General features: G+C 57.0%; 6 protein-coding genes across 6 annotated transcripts; 2 read left to right on the top strand and 4 right to left on the bottom strand.

Annotated features, from left to right (window-relative positions):
• Positions 1 to 418: 418 nt before the first annotated feature.
• Positions 419 to 4,037, bottom strand: CHGG_07021 (uncharacterized protein; the record flags this gene model as incomplete). The annotated part of the gene is made up of 4 exons (XM_001224676.1): positions 419 to 945; positions 1,007 to 1,752; positions 1,809 to 3,852; positions 3,983 to 4,037. 4 exons carry the CDS (start codon positions 4,035 to 4,037, stop codon positions 419 to 421), a joined length of 3,372 nt encoding a protein of 1,123 aa, XP_001224677.1.
• A 1,964-nt stretch (positions 4,038 to 6,001) lies between these two features.
• On the bottom strand, positions 6,002 to 7,095 carry CHGG_07020 (60S ribosomal protein L5; the record flags this gene model as incomplete). The annotated part of the gene is made up of 3 exons (XM_001224675.1): positions 6,002 to 6,866; positions 6,928 to 6,965; positions 7,093 to 7,095. 3 exons carry the CDS (start codon positions 7,093 to 7,095, stop codon positions 6,002 to 6,004), a joined length of 906 nt encoding a protein of 301 aa, XP_001224676.1.
• Positions 7,096 to 7,536: 441 nt separating this feature from the next.
• On the top strand, positions 7,537 to 8,490 carry CHGG_07019 (uncharacterized protein; the record flags this gene model as incomplete). Its single annotated transcript, XM_001224674.1, has 2 exons — positions 7,537 to 7,605; positions 7,687 to 8,490. The coding sequence occupies 2 exons, from the start codon at positions 7,537 to 7,539 to the stop codon at positions 8,488 to 8,490; spliced, it is 873 nt and encodes a 290-aa protein (XP_001224675.1).
• Positions 8,491 to 8,996: 506 nt separating this feature from the next.
• Positions 8,997 to 11,791, bottom strand: CHGG_07018 (uncharacterized protein; the record flags this gene model as incomplete). Its single annotated transcript, XM_001224673.1, has 4 exons — positions 8,997 to 9,257; positions 9,335 to 10,122; positions 10,217 to 11,715; positions 11,787 to 11,791. The coding sequence occupies 4 exons, from the start codon at positions 11,789 to 11,791 to the stop codon at positions 8,997 to 8,999; spliced, it is 2,553 nt and encodes an 850-aa protein (XP_001224674.1).
• A 483-nt stretch (positions 11,792 to 12,274) lies between these two features.
• CHGG_07017 (uncharacterized protein) lies at positions 12,275 to 14,015 on the top strand (the record flags this gene model as incomplete). Its single annotated transcript, XM_001224672.1, has 3 exons — positions 12,275 to 12,393; positions 12,456 to 12,510; positions 12,603 to 14,015. The coding sequence occupies 3 exons, from the start codon at positions 12,275 to 12,277 to the stop codon at positions 14,013 to 14,015; spliced, it is 1,587 nt and encodes a 528-aa protein (XP_001224673.1).
• Positions 14,016 to 15,147: 1,132 nt separating this feature from the next.
• On the bottom strand, positions 15,148 to 21,422 carry CHGG_07016 (uncharacterized protein; the record flags this gene model as incomplete). Its single annotated transcript, XM_001224671.1, has 3 exons — positions 15,148 to 15,165; positions 15,232 to 21,171; positions 21,249 to 21,422. The coding sequence occupies 3 exons, from the start codon at positions 21,420 to 21,422 to the stop codon at positions 15,148 to 15,150; spliced, it is 6,132 nt and encodes a 2,043-aa protein (XP_001224672.1).
• Positions 21,423 to 22,175: the final 753 nt, after the last annotated feature.

Genomic DNA, 22,175 nt, shown 5'->3' with positions numbered 1-22,175 from the left:
TATGTATATGTTGCTTGATCCGCCTCCTCCACCAATCTCAACCAGCTTGGTATAAACCTCCCGTTTCTTCGCTCGCGCTTCCAAAAAACATGAGGGGATTGTTGAACCACGCCCCTTCTCCCTTTCCTTCCCCCTTTCCTTTCCTTCCCCCTTCCCCTTTCCCTCTCCCTTTCTCCCCCCATTACCTAGCCCACTCAATCCTCCACCGCCGTCTCATTACTACTACTACTCCTCCTCCCATTCACATTCGCACACCCCAGCTCCAACCTCACCCGCACCCGCACCTCCAACCTCAACCCCATTAACACCCTCCACCCTTCGCATTCGCCCTCGCCATCTCCTGACTCTCCACAAAACCGGTCCCAATGTGCCGGATCCGCCGCCCGCAACCTAGCCCTTTATCTCCGCCCTCCTCTCCTTAAAACACCGCCACAACCCCCTTCTCCCGCACCTCGGCATCCAGCTCCTCATCCCCCAACTCCTTCGAGCAAATCATGCAGCATGCGCCGCATGATTGGGGGTCAGCACCGACCATCCTCCAAACCCCGACGTCAGCAGGGCGTAGTGGCTCGGGGCCGGAAGGGGGGGCGTCGGCGACGACGCCGACGCGGAACTTGTGCCCCGCGCGCAGGATGCGGCCTTCCTCGTGGGCGAGGGCCTTGGAGCTGAGGGAGAGGAGGGAGTTGGAGCGCGAGAGGCAGGGGGATTTGATGGCGGTGGGTGTGGCCGGGTCGGGCTCGTCTTCGTCCGAGAGGGAGGCGCCGCCGCCTGCGGGGGTGGGGGTGGCGATTTTGGGGATGGAGGAGTTGGGGGGGAGGTTCGGTGTTTCTGATGATGGGAGGTCGATGGTGCTGGCGGCGGAGTTGGACACGCGCGTGTCTGGGAACTCGTCCTCGAAGCGCTTGATTACGCCGTTGAGGGTGTTGGAGAGGAACATGAGACGTTCTGCAAGCACGAGTTAGTTTAGTGGGGTGATATAGTTGGGGACGGAAAAGGGGAAACATACGGTAAGTATGGGTGTCATCCGCCGTCGCCTTAGCCTTATCAATGGCAGGCTGCAGGCGCAGGCGGATCTTCCTAGCACTCAGAAGCAAGTGCTTAGACGTTTCCTTTGCCTTCCCGCCGCTCGGCACTGCACGCGGAGGCTGGGCCACGCCGTTCTCGACGTCGCGGATAAACTCGCCCGACTGCCGCCTTGACTCATCGCCACGATTTTCGAGACAGCACGCCAACGCCCGGACAACACCGGTACCACCGATCACGTAGTCCTCATCGGGCGCAGCATCCACATCGGCGTCAATGTCCGTCGACACCGTCACGTCGTGTCCGACCAACCGCTGCAGGGCGTGGGGGTACTCGGGCTCATGTTTGGTGAGCACCTCGGTCTGCGCTTCAGCAGCCGTGGCCGCCGCCAGCTCCATGTTGCGCAGGCAGTACGCCACGACCTGCTTGGCCAGGGCCTTGACGAGGTCGCTCGACTGCTCGCTGGGGACTTCGATGTCGATGGCCACGAGGCTGGGGGACACCCTCGCCGCGGCGAGCAACGACGCAAACAGCGCACACGCATCCTCCTGGGTTTCCTCCGACTTGGCGTTGGTCGTGAGCTCGACGAGCCGCGGGTTCTCCAGGAAGCTGACATGGGCGAGGCCGATGATTTCGGGGAGGATATCGGTCAGCGCAATGACCTGATCCGGCGTCATGGCGCAGTCTGCCAGGTGGATGCGTTTGAGGCACGCCATCTTGGGCAGATACCTGCAGGACCAGTCAGTAAAGTCTATGAAGGACAAGGGTGAGCGAGGGCAGCCTACCTTCTCAGCACGCACACGGCGCTCGGGTCGGAGTTGAACAGCTCCTGGTTATGCGAGAGATCGATGAACCGGAATTCTTCCAGCTTAACTAACGTCGGCAGCAATTTGCACAGCGCCGACGGAGTGAGGTTGCAGTCTGCCAGACTCAGGGCGGAGAGTCGACAATTCTCTACCGTCAGCGCATCAGCCAAAGTGGCGAGCTCATCCCTCAGATTGTTCCCTCCCAAGTCAAGACCCTCGCAGTGGCCAGCCTCCAGGAACCGCGCAACATGCCCGAGACCCTCAGCATCAATGCCGTTGTTGGCAAGGCCCAGCCGCTTCACGCCACAGAGGAGAAGACCATCGATGATCAGCCCCAGCTGCTCGGCGCTGATGCCCGTCTGCCCCAGACCCAGCAGATTGAGCGTCGAGCCCCCAAGCCTCTCCCCCAGTGACTTGGACAACAGCTGACAGAGATTCTGCGGCGGGCGTCTCGCCGCCGGCGTGGGACTCCCGTTCACAGCGGCAGACGCGGCCACGGGTTGCCGAGGGAACTGTATCCCCGACAGGTCCAGGCTCTTCAGCGTGCGGCAAAGGTAAATAAATAAGCATATGTGCCGCCAGCCCTCGGGGCCGATCTTGTTATTCTTCAGCACCAACCGCTCAACCACCCCTCCCTGGCCGGCCAAGCCGTCCACGCCGTTGAGCGGCTTCCGCCGCCTGTTGGTGGGCCTTCTCGCGGCGAGCAGGCCGGCCAGGATGACGCGGAGGCCCTCGTCGGTCAGGCCGCAGTTGTCGAGGATGACCTCGCGCACGGGGACGACGGCGAGGTAGTCGCCGAGGGTGAGGAGGTCGGTCAGCTGCATCCAGTAGCCGGCGAGGTCCAGCCTCTCCACCACGCCCGGCTCGGCCGAGCAGTTGTCCGGGTCCATGAGCTGCTCCGTGATCTTGCGGAGGATCGGCGTCTCCCTGAGCTGGCAGCACCGGCGGTATATCCTGACCGGGTTGGTGGTCGGCACGGTCTGCGTCTTGGGCGTGCCGGGGCGGGGGGTGGAGCCGCTGGAGGACGAGTCGCTGTCGTAGTGCAGTTCCATGGGGATGGTGCCGTTGACCTCGGCCTGTTTCCGGCGCTTCTCCTTTCTGGCCTTCCTCTCTTCCTCGCTCTTCTTCTTTTTCTCTTTCTTCTTGTCGGTCGAAGTAGCCTTTTCCGATATGCTGTCTACGCTCACGCTCGGAGGGCTGCTGGATTCGACGCCTTCTTTGGAAAAAAAAATGGGTACTTCTTCGCCGGTGATCTTGACCGCGCCGTCCACCTCTTTTTGGGCCTCGATCGTTTTGGGCTGCTTCAGCGCCTCGCCCTCTCCCCTCTCTTTCATCTTCTTCTTTTGGTCCTTGTTCATTTTGCTCCCTTTTTTACCTTCCGTCTCGTCGGCATACCTAGGCATGGGGGCAATTTCGACATCGACACAGAAGGCCACCCGCCGGAGCTTGGACTGGTTGAGCCCATTGATGTCGCAGCGCTCCCTGTGACGGTCGACGTTCAACACGCGCCGTTCGACGAGCCCGTGATTGTGTGTTTTTATGTTGGGGTTGAGGGTGCCGTTGGAGGATGACAAGCGCCGGAAGACCTGTAGCAGGCCAGTCTGCGACGACTTCGGCGGAGCCGGTGTGTACGGGGCCTCGCCTTCGGGTCTCGCGCCATGTTGGAGGACGGCGTTCTTGGCTGGAGTAACCTTGGGCACTGAGAACTCGGCGGGTTTCGGTGACGCGTTGGTCGCTTGCGGGGGACTTTGATGGGCGCCGCTCCCTGATGTGAACTTGGACGAGATGTTGGAGAACCACGAGTTTCGGCGTTGGGGGGAGGGTGTAGACGGTAGTCGCTTCTCTTCCGAAGTTGTCCTGGCCGAGTTGGATCGGGTCAGCGCCGTCTGTTTCTCCTGCTCCGGCTGGCTGTTATCGACCGCGGGCGACGGAGAAGAGTTGGGGGCGGGGCTCGGGGCCGGAGTGTCGTGGACCGAGTTGGAGAGAGATCTTGGCCGTGCTGTCGCATTCCTTGCGACTTTGTCTGCAAAAGATTTTACACAGATTAGTCAAGCACTTTGGAGCTCCGCGTCACGATTCTCCTTCCATGTGGAAACCCCCTAGGGGCGGTGAGTAAAACCGATGCGCAGACGCTGCGCGATGTGGATGCGAACCTTTGGGATTTCCGTGGGTCATCCAGCTCACGTCCAAGTTGTGAACGTGCTCCATCTTGACGTCGTCGCACCACAGCTGGCCGAGGAACAGTTATCGTGGGCAAAAAAGCGCCACCAATGAAGGTTTCCCAGCCCAGCGATTCGACCCCTTCAAACAGGTGTGCGAATTAGGTATTGCACGATGCGGTGCCTCCCGTCGGACCAACCGAGAACGGAGAGAACCGAGTCCAAAATGTACCTATTAATCCGGCCGTTCTCGTCTGCGGCTCAAAGGCCAAGTGCGGCAAGGTATGGTATGGTATGTGTGTGTGCTCTTTGTCGGCGGAATTCCGTCACTGATGCCCTATGGTGGTACTGGAGACGGCCATGGCATCGGTCAAGTTGAACTCAATAAATATCGTTGTTGGTGTCGCCGCTGGAATTATAAAATCAAGATGCGCTGGGCGATTGCTCGCGTGCCTGTGATTGCTAATACACAGTCGTGATATCGCGGTACTTTTCTCTTTGCCCGATGGCGATGCCGCCCGCCGGACAGGGCTGTTGGTTTTATTTTTTTCTAGTCCTCCTTTTTCTGGTTGAAGCCGACGGCTGATCGAGACGCTTGTTCACCGCGGCACGATCACGTAATGGAGGTGAACCGGGGAGGGTTGCTTTGCGCGGGGGAGGGTTCCAGATGTGACGAAGGGTTCAAAGTCGACAGGGCATTGAATGAATGGTGTGTCATGTCACGGCAAGAATATGTAAAAACAACTTCAGATGCCCAGAGGCCAAGAAAGGACTATCTCGTGGCGCCCACCTTGCAGATCGGAGTCCGGAAATTGAGGGTCTCTCACATCATAGCACGAAGCCCGCGTGCCCGCAAACCGGTGGCGGCGTGGAGCGCGCCTTTAAGGAAGGCGGCGAGCAGTGGCAACCACCACCATCCATCCATCCTTCCACCCACGAGCCACCCTACGCGCTCAGCGCTGTCTTGTGCGCTGTACTGTTGATTCCGCCCTGGGTTAAGGGTCCAACTAGGTCGATCGTCAGCCGGCGATCCTTGTCTCACGCAAGCAACAAGCAACCTCTTGTGTCGCTGCGGAACTGCTGTACGAGGAACATCCAACGATTTGCTCAAGATCGGCGGCGGTGGTGAGAGCTACCCTCCGTTGCTAAACAAACATGGGGGAAGGCTAGGATGACACAGACTCGTCGCCCACCGGGAAAAATCGGACTCGCCGGACTCGGTCGGTTTGATATGTAAGCGCGAAGTTCGCGGAGGCGAGCACAGTTTATCTAGCCATTATTCGTTCCCACCATCGAGACTCGGAGCACCCGAGGGAATGGAAAGGCCGCCGTCAAACAGTCTAGCCAAGCAGGAAGTTGGCAGGCCAAGAACATAGTAGGGCCGGATAGTGGATGACAAAACCTCGACAAACGCATGGCGGAACTATGCTTGCCCGCAAACGGCGTTGCTTATGCAGTAGTTAGAATCGTACGAGATGATGCTCGCAGTCACCTCTGCGAACGAAGCCCAGTCGCTCGTTCTCCCCATATGGCAAGCACTCACACCTGCGGTGCCCGCATGACCTCATCAGCAGCTGAGCCTTGTATGTCTGGGCCCGCAGCCGGCCAACCAGGTGGATTTCAATGCAAATCGCACACTGCACCCTGGTGCTGCTTGGCGACCCTGCGCCTCGCGCGCAAGCGGGTTGCCTCGGCGGGATTCATTCCACACAATTTGGTTCCGTTCCGAGACGTGTTACAGAAGACGGAGGCCAGCATCAAACATCTCACACACCGGTTTTTACATGTGTGGCACCGCGCAAGCGGCTCTTACATCACACGACCCAGCCAAGAGATCTGGAATCTGGGGTTGAGATCTTGTTCGTCTGCACATGCTCAGAAGTTGATTGGCTTTTGGTGAACCCTGGTCATTAACCCCCATGTGCCCCCGCCCAATGTGTGAATCAAACTCCTAAAGAACAAGTCATGAGCCTAGACGATGCAGCCGGTATCTCCTCCTAGCAAGCCAGCCATTTACTCCTCCCGAAGCTCGGCAATGCGAGCCTTGACGCGCTCCTGGCGCTGCTCATAGGTGAGCTTGCTCTTCCTGTACTTGAGCGACTCCTGCTTCCACTCCTCCTTGGTCTTCTTGGGCGCGTCGCTCTCGTACTTCTTGAAGGGGTCCTCACGGATGGCCGCGTGGGCATCGGTGTAGAGCTCCTCAAGGGCGTCGGCCTCGACCTCGTCCTCAATGTACTTGACGAACTGGCCCTTGTACCGCTCCTCATCATCGTCGGCGAGCGTCTCCATGTACTCAGCGACGTGGCCGCCAAGGATGTACTTCTTGAGGGTCTCGGCGTCGAGCTCCTCGGTCTCCATGTCGAAACCGGGGAAGCGGTTCTCGGAGTGGGGGACGAGGATGCCACCGTCAGAAGCGCCCTTCATGACGCCAAAGACACGGGCACCGGTCGAGGTGCGGGCAAGACCGACATCGAGGTTGGCCTTGAAGGGGCGGCGCTCGCCGTCGTCGGTCTCGGCGGCCTCGGTGAGAGTGTACTCACCATCAGCCTCCTCGACACCAGCGAAGTCACCGTCCAGGCCGAGCTTCTTGAGGACACGGCGGGCGAGGAGCAGGCCGGTGGCGTAGGCGGCGGCCCAGTTGGTCAGACCGTGCTCGATGCCATAGGCGCGGAGCTCGTGCGAGTAGGCAGCGGCGAAGACCTTGTCACCGTTGATCTCGGAAGTCACGATCTGGGTGATGATGTCGCGGTTGGTGAAACGGACGACGAGGCGGTACTTGGGCGCATTGTACTTGTTCTTGGCCTGGGCGATCAGGCGCTTGCGGGCATAGTAGTCGGTCTTGCCCTCTCTTCTGCGCCTGTACTTGGTCTGGAAGCGGCTACGCAAAGTCAGCACTCGCCTGAATATTTCCCAAACTGTTTTCTTTGGCGAGAACTTACCTGTAGTACGCGCTGTTCTTAACCAACTTGTGGAAGGCCTGGTTATCGCGATCCCCGAGTCAGCAATTTGCGCTTCAGAATATTTCCCCCGTCCGAAGCATCTTGCATTGACTCTCCAATTCCATCGGTATGTACTGGGGAGCCGATTTGGCGTGGTTAACTCACCATTTTGGCGGTTTGTCGATGGACGATGCGTTCTGAGGCAGGTCGACACACGGGATGCAAAATCGAGAACGAAATTCGCGGGCAGTAATATTTCGTGGGCCAAATTTCACCCCACAGCCCTAAGCTGGACTGGGGTGGGGGACGAGGGTGTGGAGGGGTTGGCGACGAGAGCAAACTTACATAAGCGACAAGTTCTTGCTTCTTGCAGGGTTAGGGTCCAAATTAATAGACCAGTCGAAACGGAACCTGAGCCGAGGTTCGGCCCCGCTCAGCCCCGGCTCGGCTTGCTTCAACACACACCGCGCCGGGTTGATTACATCTCTCACGATGATGACTTGTTTACTATCAAACTTTTGGCATCACAATTGTGGAATCACGTAGCAGTAGTCTGTAATGCTCTCTGAAGAATTCCCTGTTGAAGTCATTCTCGAAGCCATCGACAACATGGCAACCACAACCTCTCCCTCCAACAAACGGCCAAAAGTCATCCTCTTTGACATTGGCGGCGTGTGTGTAAGTCGAGCCATCATCTCACAAAAACGCCCTCCCACATTCCCTCCCCCCCTCATCCATCCTAACATTCCCACTCCTCAGGTAATCTCCCCCTTCCAATCCATCCTCGACTACGAACTCAGCCTGGGCATTCCCCCAGGCTGGATCAACTACTCCATCTCGCGCACGGCCCCCTCGGGCTTCTGGCACCGGCTCGAAACGGGCGCCATCCCCATGGACGCGGCCTTCTTTGCGGGCTTCAACCGCGACCTGCACGACCCGGCCCGCTGGGAAGCCTTCTACCGGGCCCAGCAAGCCCGCAACCCAGCCCTCCCCAAAACCGTCCCACCCCTCCCCAAACTCGACGGTGAATGGCTCTTCTTCGACATGATGTCGTCGGCGCGCGCCCCCGACCCCTGGATGTTCCCGGCCCTGAAGGCCCTCAAGGCCAGCGGGCGGTATGTGGTGGCCGCGCTCAGCAACACGGTTATCTTCCCGCCCGACCACGAGTACTCGCGCGGGGATTTCTTTGAGGATCCGCTCCGGAGCTTGTTTGATGTGTTTGTGTCGTCGGCGCATGTCGGGCTGCGGAAGCCGGACCCGGAGATTTATCGGCTGGCGCTGCGGAGGGTGGATGAGTTTGCGAGGGCGAATGCGGATTCGGAGAGGGGGAGGGCGTTGGGGTGGGCGGAGGGTGTGCAGGCGGGGGAGGTGGTGTTTTTGGATGATATTGGGGAGAATTTGAAGGCGGCTAAGGCGGCTGGGTTTGGGACCATCCGGGTGCCGCTGGGGAGGGCATATGAGGCGGTCGAGGCGCTGGAGGGGGTGACGGGGTTGGCGTTGGCGGGTGACCACCCCAAGGTGCCTATTAAGCCGAATTATAAGGGGAGCAAGGCTAAGATTTGAAGACTCGGCTTAGTAACCTGGCGTGGGTTTACTCTGAGCGTGCCGAAGTTGCTATGAGGATTGTATGAAATACCCTAATCTTTCTGTTATTGTACCTCAACTTGTTTTTTTATTCCACTTTCTGTTGACTGCTACTGAAGTTTCGATTTTCAACACAGGCTGTTAACTAGCCCCTATTGAGACTACTATGATACGGTTTACATTCGCTCCTCCCTGACAACGATCAGAGACGACGCCGATAAATGAAAACGTAAATCAAGACTCTGCTGTGGTAATAAACAAAGCTAGTTTGGCTCAATCGCATCATGAGTTAAGTTTCATTCGTAAATTCCATTGCCGATCTCTCGGTAAAAAGCGGTTACTTTATTTGTTCCCATCGTCATCACCTCATTGCCAAAACACCGACATGCATCTTCTCGGCTTAATGGAACCAACACGGCAATCATACCCCCTCCAAAACGCCCCCAGCAACCCAACAAACCAAAAGACAACAACCTCAAGGGGGATCAAGCCGAAACAACCCCCTGCCTTCCTCCCCTCCCCCTCCCAGCACCACCCCTCCTCTGCTGGCTCTGACCAGGCCGAGCAAGAGTGTACTTGGCAAAGGCCCTCGCGAGCGCCTTTTTACAGCTGACCTTCTGGCTACCCACAAAACTCTCGACGGTGACGGCAATGGCACGGTCAATGTCCTGCGATGTGCAGTACTCAGACAGCCGCATGCGGCAGAAGGCCTCCGAGATGCGGATGATGGCTTCCAGATGACGGACCTACGGGGGTTAGGCGTTAGTATGTTCTGATCGGGCTCGAGGAAAAGGGGACGGAAAAGGGGGTAGGCATAACATACGGTAATGGGATAGGCGCCCGTCGCTAAACTCTCGCGGCGCATGTCGGCGAATAGGCGGGCAACCTTGTCCTCATCCATGTGGTAGAGCTTGGGCGAGCAGCGATCGCGCGCGTACAGGATGTACTTGCGCAGCAGCTCCTGGGGGATTTCGCCTTCCTTGTTGCGTTCCGCAGCAGTGGATTGGGTGTCGGTGCGCGCGGAGTCGGCCTCAACGTCCATTGAATCACCATTGCTGGCCGCCGTTCCCTGGGTGTGGTGGTTCGTCATGGGGTGGCTGCGGCTGTGAGAACCGACGATGAAGCGCGCCAGTCGCTCGTCTTCCTCGGGCTCTACCGTGTCGCGGACGACACAAAGGATGTCGAAACGGGAGAGAATGGGCTCGGTAAGTTCGACGTTGGCAGAGAAGGGGATGGTTGAGTTGTAGCGCCCACCAATAGGGTTGGCGGCGGCGATGATGCCGCAACGGGCTTGAAGTGTCGTGACGATACCAGCCTTGGAGATGGAAATGGTCTGCTGTTCCATGGCTTCGTGAATCGAGGTACGATCCTGGTCGTTCATCTTGTCGAACTCGTCGATCAGGCAAGTTCCCTTGTCGGCAAGCACCAGCGCACCGCCCTCGAGCGTCCATTCGCTTGTCAACGGGTCTCTCCGGACACTAGCCGTGAGACCGACGGCACTGGCACCTTGGCCAGTGGCAAAGACGGCCCTGTGGGCTGTCTTCTCGACATACTTGAGGACTTGGGATTTGGCGGTACCCGGATCGCCGAGGAGCAGCACGTTGATGTCACCTCTGATGTGATGAGCATCTCTAGTGTTCTTGGCCACGCCACCGAAGAGAGACAGGGCGACTGCCGTCTTTGATGTCGGTGTGCCCGTAGATACTCGGGGCAATCGAGTTGACGATCTTGTCGACGATATGGGGGTCCTTAGATAGCTGACGGATTTTGTGTTCGTCCTCCTCGGTCATGCGGAAACCGGCCAGCTGATCGTGCGACTTGACGACATTATTCGCCTCGAGGATGGTGGCAAAAACGGGGAACCCGTTGCGGTTGTTCAGCTGAGCGTCGTAGTTGTTCTGGTAGACACCCGTGACCTCGATCTCCTCGCCGGGCTTGGCCTTGTCAATGAGATCCCAGAGCAAAATCACCTCGCGGTGCCGGGGAAGACGTCCCGCGGGAACGGTGCCCGGTGACTCCTGAAGAGTGAGCTTTTGATAATTCCGGTAGACGGTCTTCTCCGAATTGAGGGAGAAGGGTCCGCGGGACTGGCAGCTCTGGCAGTACGAGATCTTGACTTCAACGTTCGACTCTTGCTGGAAAGGGCCCAGGGTGATGCCGCACTTGCCACAGTCAAACTTGACGTACTTGAGCTGCGGGAAAACACCCGATCGCCTAGTCACGACTCCACTGACTCGCACAAGGCAGTTGAGGTGCGATTGGCGAAGCTGGCGGAGGGTGTAGTGAACAGGGAGGTCAAAGATACGAACGTGGATTTCGGAGTGGATGCGCTCGTAGTCGGGGTAGTGGAGCAGGACAACGTCCATGGCCACTTGGTCGAACAGCTTGAGCATGGCGGCCGGGGCGTTGGCAAGGAAGTAGGCCAGGATGGCTTTTGAGGTAGAGAGATGCTCGTATGATACCTCTAGAGACTCGGCGTTGATTTCACCAAGCGTGCGGATGCGGTTGCCATAGACTGAGGAGCCGCTGTCGTCGGTGTACTCGGTCAAAAACGCTTTGAACTCTCTCTTGATGGTCCGCTGCACAGCTGGTTGGGCCACCCAATCGGTCAAGCTGGAAGCCTTGACGTCGTGTAAGGCTTCTAGCGAGAGTTCCTCATCCATAATGTCGCCGTCCATGTCCTCATCCGGATCCTCATCGTACCGATGCCTGCGGCGGCGGGGCTGGGCCGTGAGGTCAATATCGCGGTCATCGTCCTCACCAGGCAGAAAGGCAGCGGGGATGCGCTGCCTCCGAGCGACTTCGCGATCTCTGCGGTTGAGTTGGGCCTCCAAGCGGCGCCTGTCCCCCAGGTTCATGGCATCAAATTCGCCTTCGTCATCGAGGTCGATCCCTTCGTACGCATCGTCGGCCCTGTCGTTGTAATCTCGCTCAAAGCCCTCCCGGAACAGGTCGACATCGTCCTCGGCCATCTCATCGAGGTCGTCGATGTCATCTTGGATCTCGACGTCCTCCTCGATGTCGTCTTCGTCGTCACCGCCATGTGCAATGTTGAAGGCGGGTGGTGAGGAGGGCATGATAGGGCTCGACGCACCGCCGACCGAGGAAGCGGCATCGTCACCATTATTGCGGGCTCGCTTCCGGCCGGCTCTACCAGGTGGCATGCCTCGGTTCGCCGAGGAGGGGTGCTCGCGAAGCGGGGAACTGAGTTTGTCGGTTAGAACAAGGTTCGAGGCCGGGGATGTAAAAGCGGGGGATGGGGGGTGTAAACATACCTCATTTTTTTTGTGATATTCCCGGAGATTATGGGTTCAGAAATCGAAAAACTCAAGGTATTTCGGCCAGAGACGGGCGCTGTAGTAGTTGAAGTGCAGAAGCACTGGCGACGGTGATTATCTCGGGGGTTGTGCGGAGGGAGTGGAGGGATGCAAACTGACGGAATTGGGCGTCGAATTGCTTGCTTCCCCCTGTTTTTCGCGTCGCCCACTCAGTTCAGGGCAACGCGCTTTCGCGATACCGCTAAGCCTGATTGGGGTGGTCGCGTAAAGTGGTTGCTGGGGGTGGGGTCCTTCGATAAGATACCATTTCCGGCATTCATACTGTGCAGTGTATCATTGAAACCGACATCCCCAACACCTCTTCCTCTTAAAAGATAAAATCAACTATCCCCTCTCAAAACGAAGCCTCTTAGCTCTTGATACAAGTTGAATGCCATAATTCTGGCAGGAATTTAACAATTCTCTTTTGTCGGCTGACCACAACAATGGATTCCTCTGTTTCTCAACCGTCTGTCGCCGACAGTGGCGACGCGCCTGTTGCGCGTACCAAAGCACGGACTGATAGCATTTCGCAAAGATCGGATGATTCGCAAACTGCTGCTGAGTACGTGTCTTTGAATAGGATAAAGCCGGGTGTTGATTCAAGAAAATCTAACTTGTCTCTAGCTTTATTCGAGATCAGATGCAGCTCGAGGCTGATGCCCGCGAAGCTTTGCCCTACGTACGATCATCGCCGTATTGACGCCCCAACCCCGACTAACGCGTTTCCAGAGTATTGAACACTGCACAAATCCCCTTGGCCCTCTTCGACAGAGCGTCTTTGCCTGCCTAACCTGCAATCCTCCGCCCGCCAACCCCTCCGATGCCTACAATGCTGCCGGTGTCTGCTACGCCTGCTCGGTCCAGTGCCACGGCGAGCACACCCTCGTCGAGATCTTCACCAAGCGGAACTTCACATGCGACTGCGGCACTACGCGATTCCCCGAGTCCAGCCCGTGCAACTTGCGCATCAACCCGGAGACGAACACCAAGGGAGGCGTCCATTCGGAAGAGCCCAACCCGAACAACAAGTACAACCAGAACTTCCGAAACCGCTTCTGCGGCTGCGAGTGCGATTATGACCCGTTCGAGCAAAAGGGTACCATGTTTCAATGTCTCGGGTTAGGCACACACGAAACGGGTGGCTGTGGCGAGGATTGGTGGCATCCTGGGTGTGTGGTCGGGCTGGGCCCGAACTGGTTTGAGGGTCTGGAGGCGAATAAAGTGAAGACGGAGACCAAGGATACGAACGGCAACCTTCCGACTATTAGCGAGGATGCGGAGGCGACGGAGAAGGATGGCAAGGCAGCGGGTGAAGGAGGAGACGAGGACGACAATGACCCCCCGCCTCCCCCAGGTTTTCCGGCCGAGGACGAGTTCGAGAGTTTTCTCTGCTACAAGTGTGTCGAGGCCCATCCCTGGATCAAGAGATATGCTGGCACCCCCGGCTTTTTGCCGCCCGTTTTCTCCAAGCAAAGCGCTACGTCACACGAGTCTACTTCGGCAGCGCCCCCTGTTACCACCAGCAACGGAGAGTCGAATAGCGGTTCCAGGAAGCGCAAAGCCGACGACGAAACCGATTCCCAGACCTCCAAGCGGCCCAGGAGCGAAGTCGACACTAGCGAACTAGCAGAGCCATCATCCACAACAACAGCAACAACACTCACCAACCCGCCACCCTCAACGACCTGCAAACTCACCACCCTCCCGCCACTTCCCGAATCAACTACCCCCTTCTCCCTTTTCCTCACCTCCACCTTCCGCACCCACCTCTGCCACTGCCCTGCCTGCTTCCCGCTCCTGGCCCCGCACCCCCAACTCCTCGAAGAAGAAGAAACCTACGAACCCCCCACCTCAGAAGACGGCGACGGCGGCAGCGCCAACAACAACAGCGAGGGCAGCCTGTACGACCGCGGCGAGTCGGCGCTGCGCAACGTCGACCGCGTGCGCGCCATCGAGGGCGTCATGGCCTACCAGCACCTCAAGGACAAGCTGATGCCCTTTTTCCAGCAGTTTGCCGAGAGCAAGCAGGTCATTAGCGCCGAGGACGTCAAGGGCTATTTTGCCAAGCTGCGTGGTGATGAGGAGGCGATTCGGGAGGCGGGGGCGAGGGCTGAGAGGGAGGGGGCCGGTGGCGGCGGGGGTGGTGGTCGTGGGGATGAGAGGCGGGAGGAGAGCGGTTATTGATTTGGTTGATTGATTCTTGGAAGCTGGTGTTGGGACTGGTTTGGGATGGAGTTATGGGAGGTTAGCTGCTTCAGGGTTGGCGGTGCTTGGCTTACTCTTGGGTTTATGCTACGGTGGCCGGATTTGTGCCTTCTTCAACATATATCGAGTTTTAAACGCTGATGGGGGGATCAGTTTGCTACGGCGGTAACTTGGGGTGTGTTGGGATACTGGGAAAGTATTATATTATATGGAAGGGGGACATGACTACATTTGACTATGGCCCTGCTTCAACGCTAGGCCCAATGCCGGAAAGAAAGGCAATGTATTGCAGTTGATAATCGGAACCAAGCGGTTAGTGGCTCAAGCTAAGTGTTCAACTACCATTCAGCTTTGTGCCTACTCAACCCCGCCCCAGTAACCTCCCTCTTATATTAATACAGGTAGTTAAAATCTACCACGCCCAAACACGACGACATGCTCATTCATCGTGTACTGAACGTCCCTCTCGTACATAGCGCTGCTCTCCAACCTCTTATTCTTCTCCGCTGTCCTCCCCGCCCAACGCAACGTATATATGACCACCCCGCGGACCAAACCCGTCACCATTACTCCCCGAAAGCAAACAAATCACTCACCACACATCCACAAAGCCAAATTACTTACTACTCGAATACGTATCATAATTAGTCAATCTCCAATCTCCGCCCCATCTATCAACCCATCCATCCCTCTTCCAATCCCATCCCATCTAGGACCATGGCAGGAGATGCTATGTGTATCATATGTAGTAAGTAGCCCATCCGCATCCTATCCCCAATCCTTCCAGCGCCAATCTAATGCAAACTCTCGTTTCGTTACCGAAGCAAGACGAAAATGCGGTATGTGAATCCGGGGGTGTAGATGAGATGTTCTGACGATGAGGGAAGTGAGAGAAGAGAGAAAGAAAAAGGAAATGGGGCGCGTGGGTAAACAAACAGAACTCCGAGACGAGACGAAACTCCTGAGAGCATACAGTAAACACAAACGCCTTAAGTAAAGCTTGATAATGTCCTCTCAACTCCGACTCCAACCTATGATGCTTCCTATCCCAGCGTTCCTCATTCATTACTCGACCCCAAAAGGCAGCACACCCACGCCGAGGCGCCGATTATCAATGCTTTTTGTATTTCTGTCGACAGTTAGTTAGCACAAGGCAGGCCACGCAAAGAAAGAAAGAAAGGACCAGAAAACTCACCGCGTCAACCCGCTTCCGATGCATCGGATCCAACGAGTTCGTCGCGCCCAGCAGTGTCTGCCCAATGGCCTTGGTGGCACCGATCGCCGGCCGGAGGATGATGGTAGGCGCCTTCTTGAGCACCGCCGCCGCAGCCCCCTGTGCGCCTTCGCTTTCCATGATTTCGGCGGGGACGGCGATGATGGCGTCCCTGGCAACCGACAGGTCCCGCGCCAGGCTGGCATACGCGCCACGCACGCCCTGGACGATGCCGAGGGGCTGATCCGCGTACAGGCTGAACTTGCGGTTGATTTCCTCCTCGTACTCGGCCTCGTCCCAATCATCGCCAAGCACGGCGGCGACGGCTGCCGCGTTACTGCTGCTCTCCCCGGTCTGGGGCACGAGCAGGCCTTCGGCACCCTGCAGGACGTTTTGGGTGCCGATGGCAAGCTTGGCTCCGAGCTTGACGACTTCGGTGCCGGTCGTCTTGGCAAAGGCGGTGGCACCCTTTCTGAGGCTACGCACGATCCGGCCGTCCTTGCGGTACTCGCGGATCGGGATTTCAATCAGGTCTCGGAAGCCGGAGCCGGCGTTCACGAGGGAGCGTACGGGTGCCAGGCCAGCGAGGACGCCGGGCAGCTGGTTGCGCTTGACATCGACAGTCCAGATATCGTTGAGCTGATCACCGAGCCGGTCGAACCCAGAAACACCGTACAAGATGACACGGCGCAGAACTAGCCGGGCGCCTTCGAGGATCATGAAATTCATAAACTCTGTCGTTTTTCCCGAGCGCAGGCCGGCGTAGTCAACTCGCTTTGGCTTGAAGTCCAACTGGATTGGGATGCTGTTGACCACAATCCGTTGGATGAAGGGGACGTCACTCGGGGACGCGTGGATCGGCGCCGTTTCGTCTCGGAACGTAAAGAACCTGGTGATAAAGTCGAGGGCGTCTTGATCAACATGCAACCTTAGGGGCAGAATGGTGGCACTGATGACCATCTCGGTAGCCGGTGTATCTGCCGGCTTTGTGGTGATGATTTCGGCGTGCACCATGTCGGCGCCCAATTCACGTTCGCCGGCGTCGAGGTCATACGTGGCAAACTTCTTCCACGTCGACTCCGGGACATGGTCGAAAACGTCAACGTCGCGGAGCCGGATGTCAAGTGAGTTAACTGTCTCCCCTGAGCCGGGCGGGAACATGACCACGTCTGCGCTCACGCCCTTGAGCTCGAACGTGATTTTGTGGCGCCTGCTCCGATCTAGCCGCAAACTCTTGGATCTGCGGCGTTGCCCGGCCGCACGGAGTGTCGAAGTTGTGACTGTCGAGGTTGCGATCGATTCTGTGTCTCCGAAATCGTGCAAGCCGTGGTTGATCGCCTGGGCGAGCTCCTTGGGATCACGGTTGGACGGAATGCCAATATAGATGGAATTAAAAAGACAGTCCCCAATGATGGGTTCATCCTCGCCGAATTCTGGGTCGAATCCTCCCCTGCGGTCTGTTTTGGCCCGCCGCTCATATGCTTTTGCCTCCACCTCCTTTACGGCTTTGGCGATGACCTCGCGCGTGCGCTCCCAATCGTAGCCATCGAACAAGTGCCAGATGACATGCACATCACGAACGCAAAGCTTCAAGGGGCTGCGCTGGAGCTTGATCTCATTGTGCTGGTCGTACCTGTCCGTCTTGGAGTCCCAGCGATGCGCAGTGCCGCGGCCAACCGGTCCCTTGTCGAAGTAGTCGTCTGTGATAGAAAGGTCACTGCTGCTGATCTCCAGCCCACTGCTGCTTGGGTTATCTAGGCCAGCCGTGCTAAGAAGAACTCCATCGTTCGTGTCCTCGAATTTGGTGGCCCCTTCTCGGAGCATCGAGCTAGACGTTGCGTCAAATAGCTCTTCCTGGACGATGTTCTCTTCGAGATACTGCGAGTCAAGATTCAGCGGGCTATCACTTGGTCCAGCGTCAAAGTCTAGGTCGCTATCGGCATCATCTCCAAGCTCCTGGGGGACATCGAAGTCGTTGTCAAGGTCGTACTCGCCTTCGGCTCGGCCGAATGTCTCCGCCCTGATAGAAGCTAGTAAGTCTTCGACGGGGAAGACTGTCGTCCGATACTTGATCTCCGTGCTCGGCGGCGTAGGCGGTGTCAGAGCGTTGGCCAGCGTGATAAGAGTTTGCGTCGAATCCGCACAAGTTTCAAGGACCAAAAGATCGTCGCGAACTTCAACCTCCAACTGCGTATCACCTTGTGAGTCCCTTGAAACTGTCACTGTTGCCTTTGCTGACGAAATCTGGCAAATGTTGACGTATCCCATTGTACATAACTCGGCAACTTGTGTAGAAATGACAACCGGCGGGCGTCGCGACGTCGTAAAACGGACACCGGGCGATTCCAAGATGGATATGTCGTCAATTAACAGGACAGAAACTCGCTTCATGGTCGTTACCGCAACGAGTTCTTGCGGCCCTGGCACCATCTCAAGATGAGCGTCGGTGAGAGCGACGGTCAACTTGGACGGCAACGCGAGGGGGTTCAGGCCGATGAGGCAGTCCCGGAAGGCGACATCCACCTTCAGCGACCTCGGAGCCTTGGCTTGGCCCGTCGACGTCAACGACCCCGAAGATGCTCTCTTAATGACCGTATGGGCTTGTTCTCCCAAGCTCGCAACGGATGCGGCCAACCCGGCTTCGTAATCCTCCGGCGTAACATCTTGGCCGAGGTTGAGAAGATCCATGATGGTAGGAACCCGGTACTCTAAGCCCAATCCCATCAGCTTGATCTTGAGCACTGGTTCCATGTCATCGATCAACCTCAACCTAAAGACCGGCAAATTCTGCCAAGGACCAGTTTGCGGCGGCGGCGAAGTCACCACCAGCTCCTCAATCTTGTTCCGTGTAACCGCGATTTCGCCAAGGGCGACAGCGGCCAACTGGGGCATTGAGATGTGTGCCACTTCTAGGTCGGTGAGCGAAGTCAGAATGGCGCCGAACCGGCCGCCAAAATCAACACGGCATTCGGCATTTTTGACATGGCATAACGTGAGAAGCCCTGGCCGATCATCCTCGGGGAGATATTTTGCAACGGTTCCGAGCTTAGCCAAGTCATCGATCAAACTTGGGAGGCAGGTGAGTTGTGGCAGGTTACCTGCGTCAAATCTGACCTTACCGATGGCCAAGGAAAGGACAGAACCTTTTCTGCGTTGCCTCAGTAGCGTGTCAACCATAATTTCGTCTTCATCCTCGTCAAACTTGTTGCTAGAGGGAGTGATGAGTTCGAGTAGCCTCTCAAGATCCTTGGCTCGGGGCGACGGCAGGAATTCGACTCTGGTGTCCAAAACCTCGCTTACGATAGGGGGTTCGGCTCTCGAATTTTTGAAGTATGGTCCTGATAGTCGTATCCTGCTGAGATGTATCCCGATGCCGCCTTCTCGGCTGACCAATTTGAACGCGCTGGTATTCAGCATCACACTACAATCCTTGCCCAAGACATCAACCTGGAGGCCGTTGATGCGCAAATCGGTCTTATTCTCCCTGGTGACGGCCTGGTCATCGGGGTGGACCGGCTCATCAAACCGGACACCCTTGGGTTTTTGAACTGGGTTGGCCGGGCTTTTGTCGGCTCTCGACGTGTTTGCGGTGATGGAAGTCCCCATGTTAAGGAAACTGCTGAGCCCGCCAAACCAGCCGAACACCTCGTCAAGTTTTTGGAGATCTAGTTGGACATAGAGGGGCAGGGTGTTGACTTCTAGCCGCGAAATCTCGGGTCCCATCGTCGCCTTGACCGAAATATCCTGACCGGCGGAGGGAAATGTGTTTGCAACAGACTCGAACATGAGAACAGAGCGATCAAATGAGACGATGTCGTCATTCGCATACCCAAACTTTAGTTTCTCGATGCTGAAGTCCATCTCCGTCTGCGGACCGTCATGGGAGACTGAACCCCTGAGATCAACAACCTGAGCTTGGAGTAGTACATCGGAACTCAGGTCTGGCGTGCTTTTCTCGAAGAACCTTTGAGGGACATCGGCGACGCCTGCAAGTTTCTCTAGGAAAAGGACGGACAACTGTTCGACCGTGACTTTGACATCCGGGGATGCCGAAGGCGGCTTCGCTGCTGTAGGGCCCGCAGCATCCTTCGACCCACCTTGAGCTGCTTCAAGGAGCTGGGCGACAACCATGGCTAGGAGAAACCCAATTGATGCGTCGAACTGGATCTCTACGGGCTTCAGTACGATTTCAATAGATGGGTCGATGGGTGTTGTTTCTCCGGCTGGTTCGTCGGCGGGTGTAGGTTTGGGGCTCGTAGCGGCCGCCGAATGCATGGAGAAAGCTCCTGGAATGTTTGGCGATATTGATTTGCCGTCATCAGGGGTATCGATCTTGACGTGTTTGTGACTCGACGGAAGGTAGATCGAGATAGAGCTCAGCGATAGGAGTTGCTTTACCAGGCGCGTCGGCCCTCGAGGGGTGGGTATGTCGTCTTGTGGGGGTTCGGGTACCTCTGCCGAAGAATCCTGTGCATAGAAACTGGGGGAATTTCTCTTCTGGTCTTGAGATGGCTGCTCAGGCGAAGGAATTCGATCCGGTTGGGGTGGGTCAAAGGACCCATCGTAGGGGGCCGCCTGGGTTGATGTGGACGGCCCGGCTTCAGTTTCGCTCTCCTCCGCGTCGTCAAAGGCATCCCAGGCGCCCGGCATGCCGGTGCGCAGCCCCTGGGACCCCGTCTGTGAAAAGGCGCTCATATACATGCTCTCGGCGTCCTCGTGGCTATATATGTGTGATTCGGCCAAGTCGTCTCTTGCCGAGCTGCCTGAGCTCCGATTTGTAGAGCTGGAATGAACGGAAGCTGCAGGAGACGGATCATTGGAGAGGGGGAATCCCTCAGGAGGGCGAAGAAATGGCACCGATTGCGCCTCCCGCTCCGCGGTCGACCAGATTAGAGGCGAAGGCTCGAGAACCGCCGACTTCGCATGATCAGTGATGGTTGGCGGAGGCGAGCCGCGGTAAAGAGAGGCCCTCGGGGTAGACAGGGGCGACGCTTCGTCGGCCTCATTTGGTTCGTTGCTGTCGCCAAAATCGTACGGGATATTGAACGCAGCTTCGTTGTCCTGTAGGTGTTGGCTTTGCGGGAGGTCATCGGAACTGTCTCTTGAACCGGCCATTGCACTGGAGCCGACACTGCGGGACAGCCCGGATGGATTAAAGGCGGTGGTTTCGTTATCAACGGGCGAGCGCGGGGCCACAGGCGATCGCGAGGCCGATGACGAGGGCATCGACGCTGACCGAGCCAGCGAGGAGAGAACGTTTGTCTCGGTGATCAAGGCCGCCCGAATATTATCGAGTAAAACATGGCGTTTGCCCTCTTTGTGCACGATTGTGGAGGCCTCGTCTGGCGTTTCTGATGTTGAAGTTACGCCTTCCACGTTGATATTATCCAGGGATAGCTGGAAAGTGACGGGCTCCGGAACTGGGGAATTGGAATCAACCGCAACTTCGACATCCGCCTGAAATGTAACACTCTGTACGCGAATTTGAATCCTATCCACGATGCCGTGCAGGAAATTGGTCAAGAAAACGGGTAATGAAAGGGGTTGGCCAGTGCCAACCGGCGAGTCGTCGTCGCTTTCCGGTTCGCTAGCAGCCATGGAAGCAGCAAGATCCTGGGTTTCAGCGGCGAGAGCTTGTTCCAACTCCTCCTTCTCCGCCACGGGCTGCGTCTCCAAGAAGGACTGTGCAAGGTCCGCGGCTGTCGGCACGGCCTCAGAACCGGCCATGCCCTTGCCTCTCTTCCCAGCGTCTTGCCGGTCCTTCTCTTTTTTAGATGCGACTTTCAAGCGAATGTCGACCCCATCTATTTCGGCCGTGATGGGGCTGGCGTAGAAGTCCATGGGAATCGTGACGCGGAGAATGAGGACCTTGGCTTTTTGAAGAGAGAAGGCTGGGGGCAGCCCCAAAAGCCTCTCGAGTTTCTACGCCAAAGTGTGTCAATCCCCAGATACAGTGCGAGACGCAGGAGGCACATTAGAGAATCACCCAGAAAACCTACCTGGAGAATTAGTCCAACATCTCGAAACTCTAGAACCGTATTTCGACCAAGGGCAAAGTCGAGGTTCTCCAAATCAAGCGCTTGTGTGTCGAGGAGGTCCAGTCGCGAAAGAGCAAAGCGAAGTAACTGCTTCGCCATCGACGAGCTGCGAAATGATTGAAAGAAAGATGCCATGATGGGCCGTCTGGGGGGTCGGCGTTGTGGCAGTCGCCTTGGGTTGTGGGATGAAAGATACCTATCGACGTGGGGTGAATCGAAGGTGAAGGCGTGGGTGAAGTCGCAGGCACTCGGAGCGAGATGGAAGAGAACCTGGGAGAGGGGCTGGTGCTTTTAAGCGCTATGGATTAGTTAATCGTCCACCAAGGTCGAGAACTTATAACACAAAAGACCGTCCGAAGAGTTCATGGTGAGGCGGGCGTCATCATCTAGCAGAGATCGATCGGTTCTGGGCTCCAAATCGTTCCAAAAATGGGCTAGGTCGTCAGGGCAAGGTTCTTTGGATGGCGGCAAAGATGGAGATAGCTCGGTAACAAAAACAAAGCCTATGTTGCCAGAACACAAGGCGCCGGGTGAAACAGCACAAATTAATGCCGTGATTGTGTTGTGTGATGGAAGGGAAAAGTCAACCAGCGACCGAGAGGTTTGATGAAGGAAGGTGAATGGGCGATGTAGTTAGCAGGGTGTCGGTGTCTGGTGCAAGACAACCACCACCCGTGACAAGCGGCGGTTGAGTTGCTCTGTGGTGTTGGGCAGAGAGCCCAATCAGTTGATCGGCCTTATCACTAGCGTGAGGCGTGGGGTAAAGTACAGGGGGTCGGTGGCCCACATCGGATGCTCTGACACTCCAGATTCGTACGCCATGACTGCATGACTGTGCCAGACTCAACCGTCAGTGCTCCGCCTTTTATGGATGCGCCCACTTCAAAG

This window comes from Chaetomium globosum, genomic scaffold (assembly GCF_000143365.1).
Source record: "Chaetomium globosum CBS 148.51 scaffold_5 genomic scaffold, whole genome shotgun sequence".
Classification (NCBI taxonomy): domain Eukaryota; kingdom Fungi; phylum Ascomycota; class Sordariomycetes; order Sordariales; family Chaetomiaceae; genus Chaetomium; species Chaetomium globosum.
Note: the sequence above shows the minus strand (reverse complement) of the source record. Positions and strands in the feature narration are given on the sequence as shown.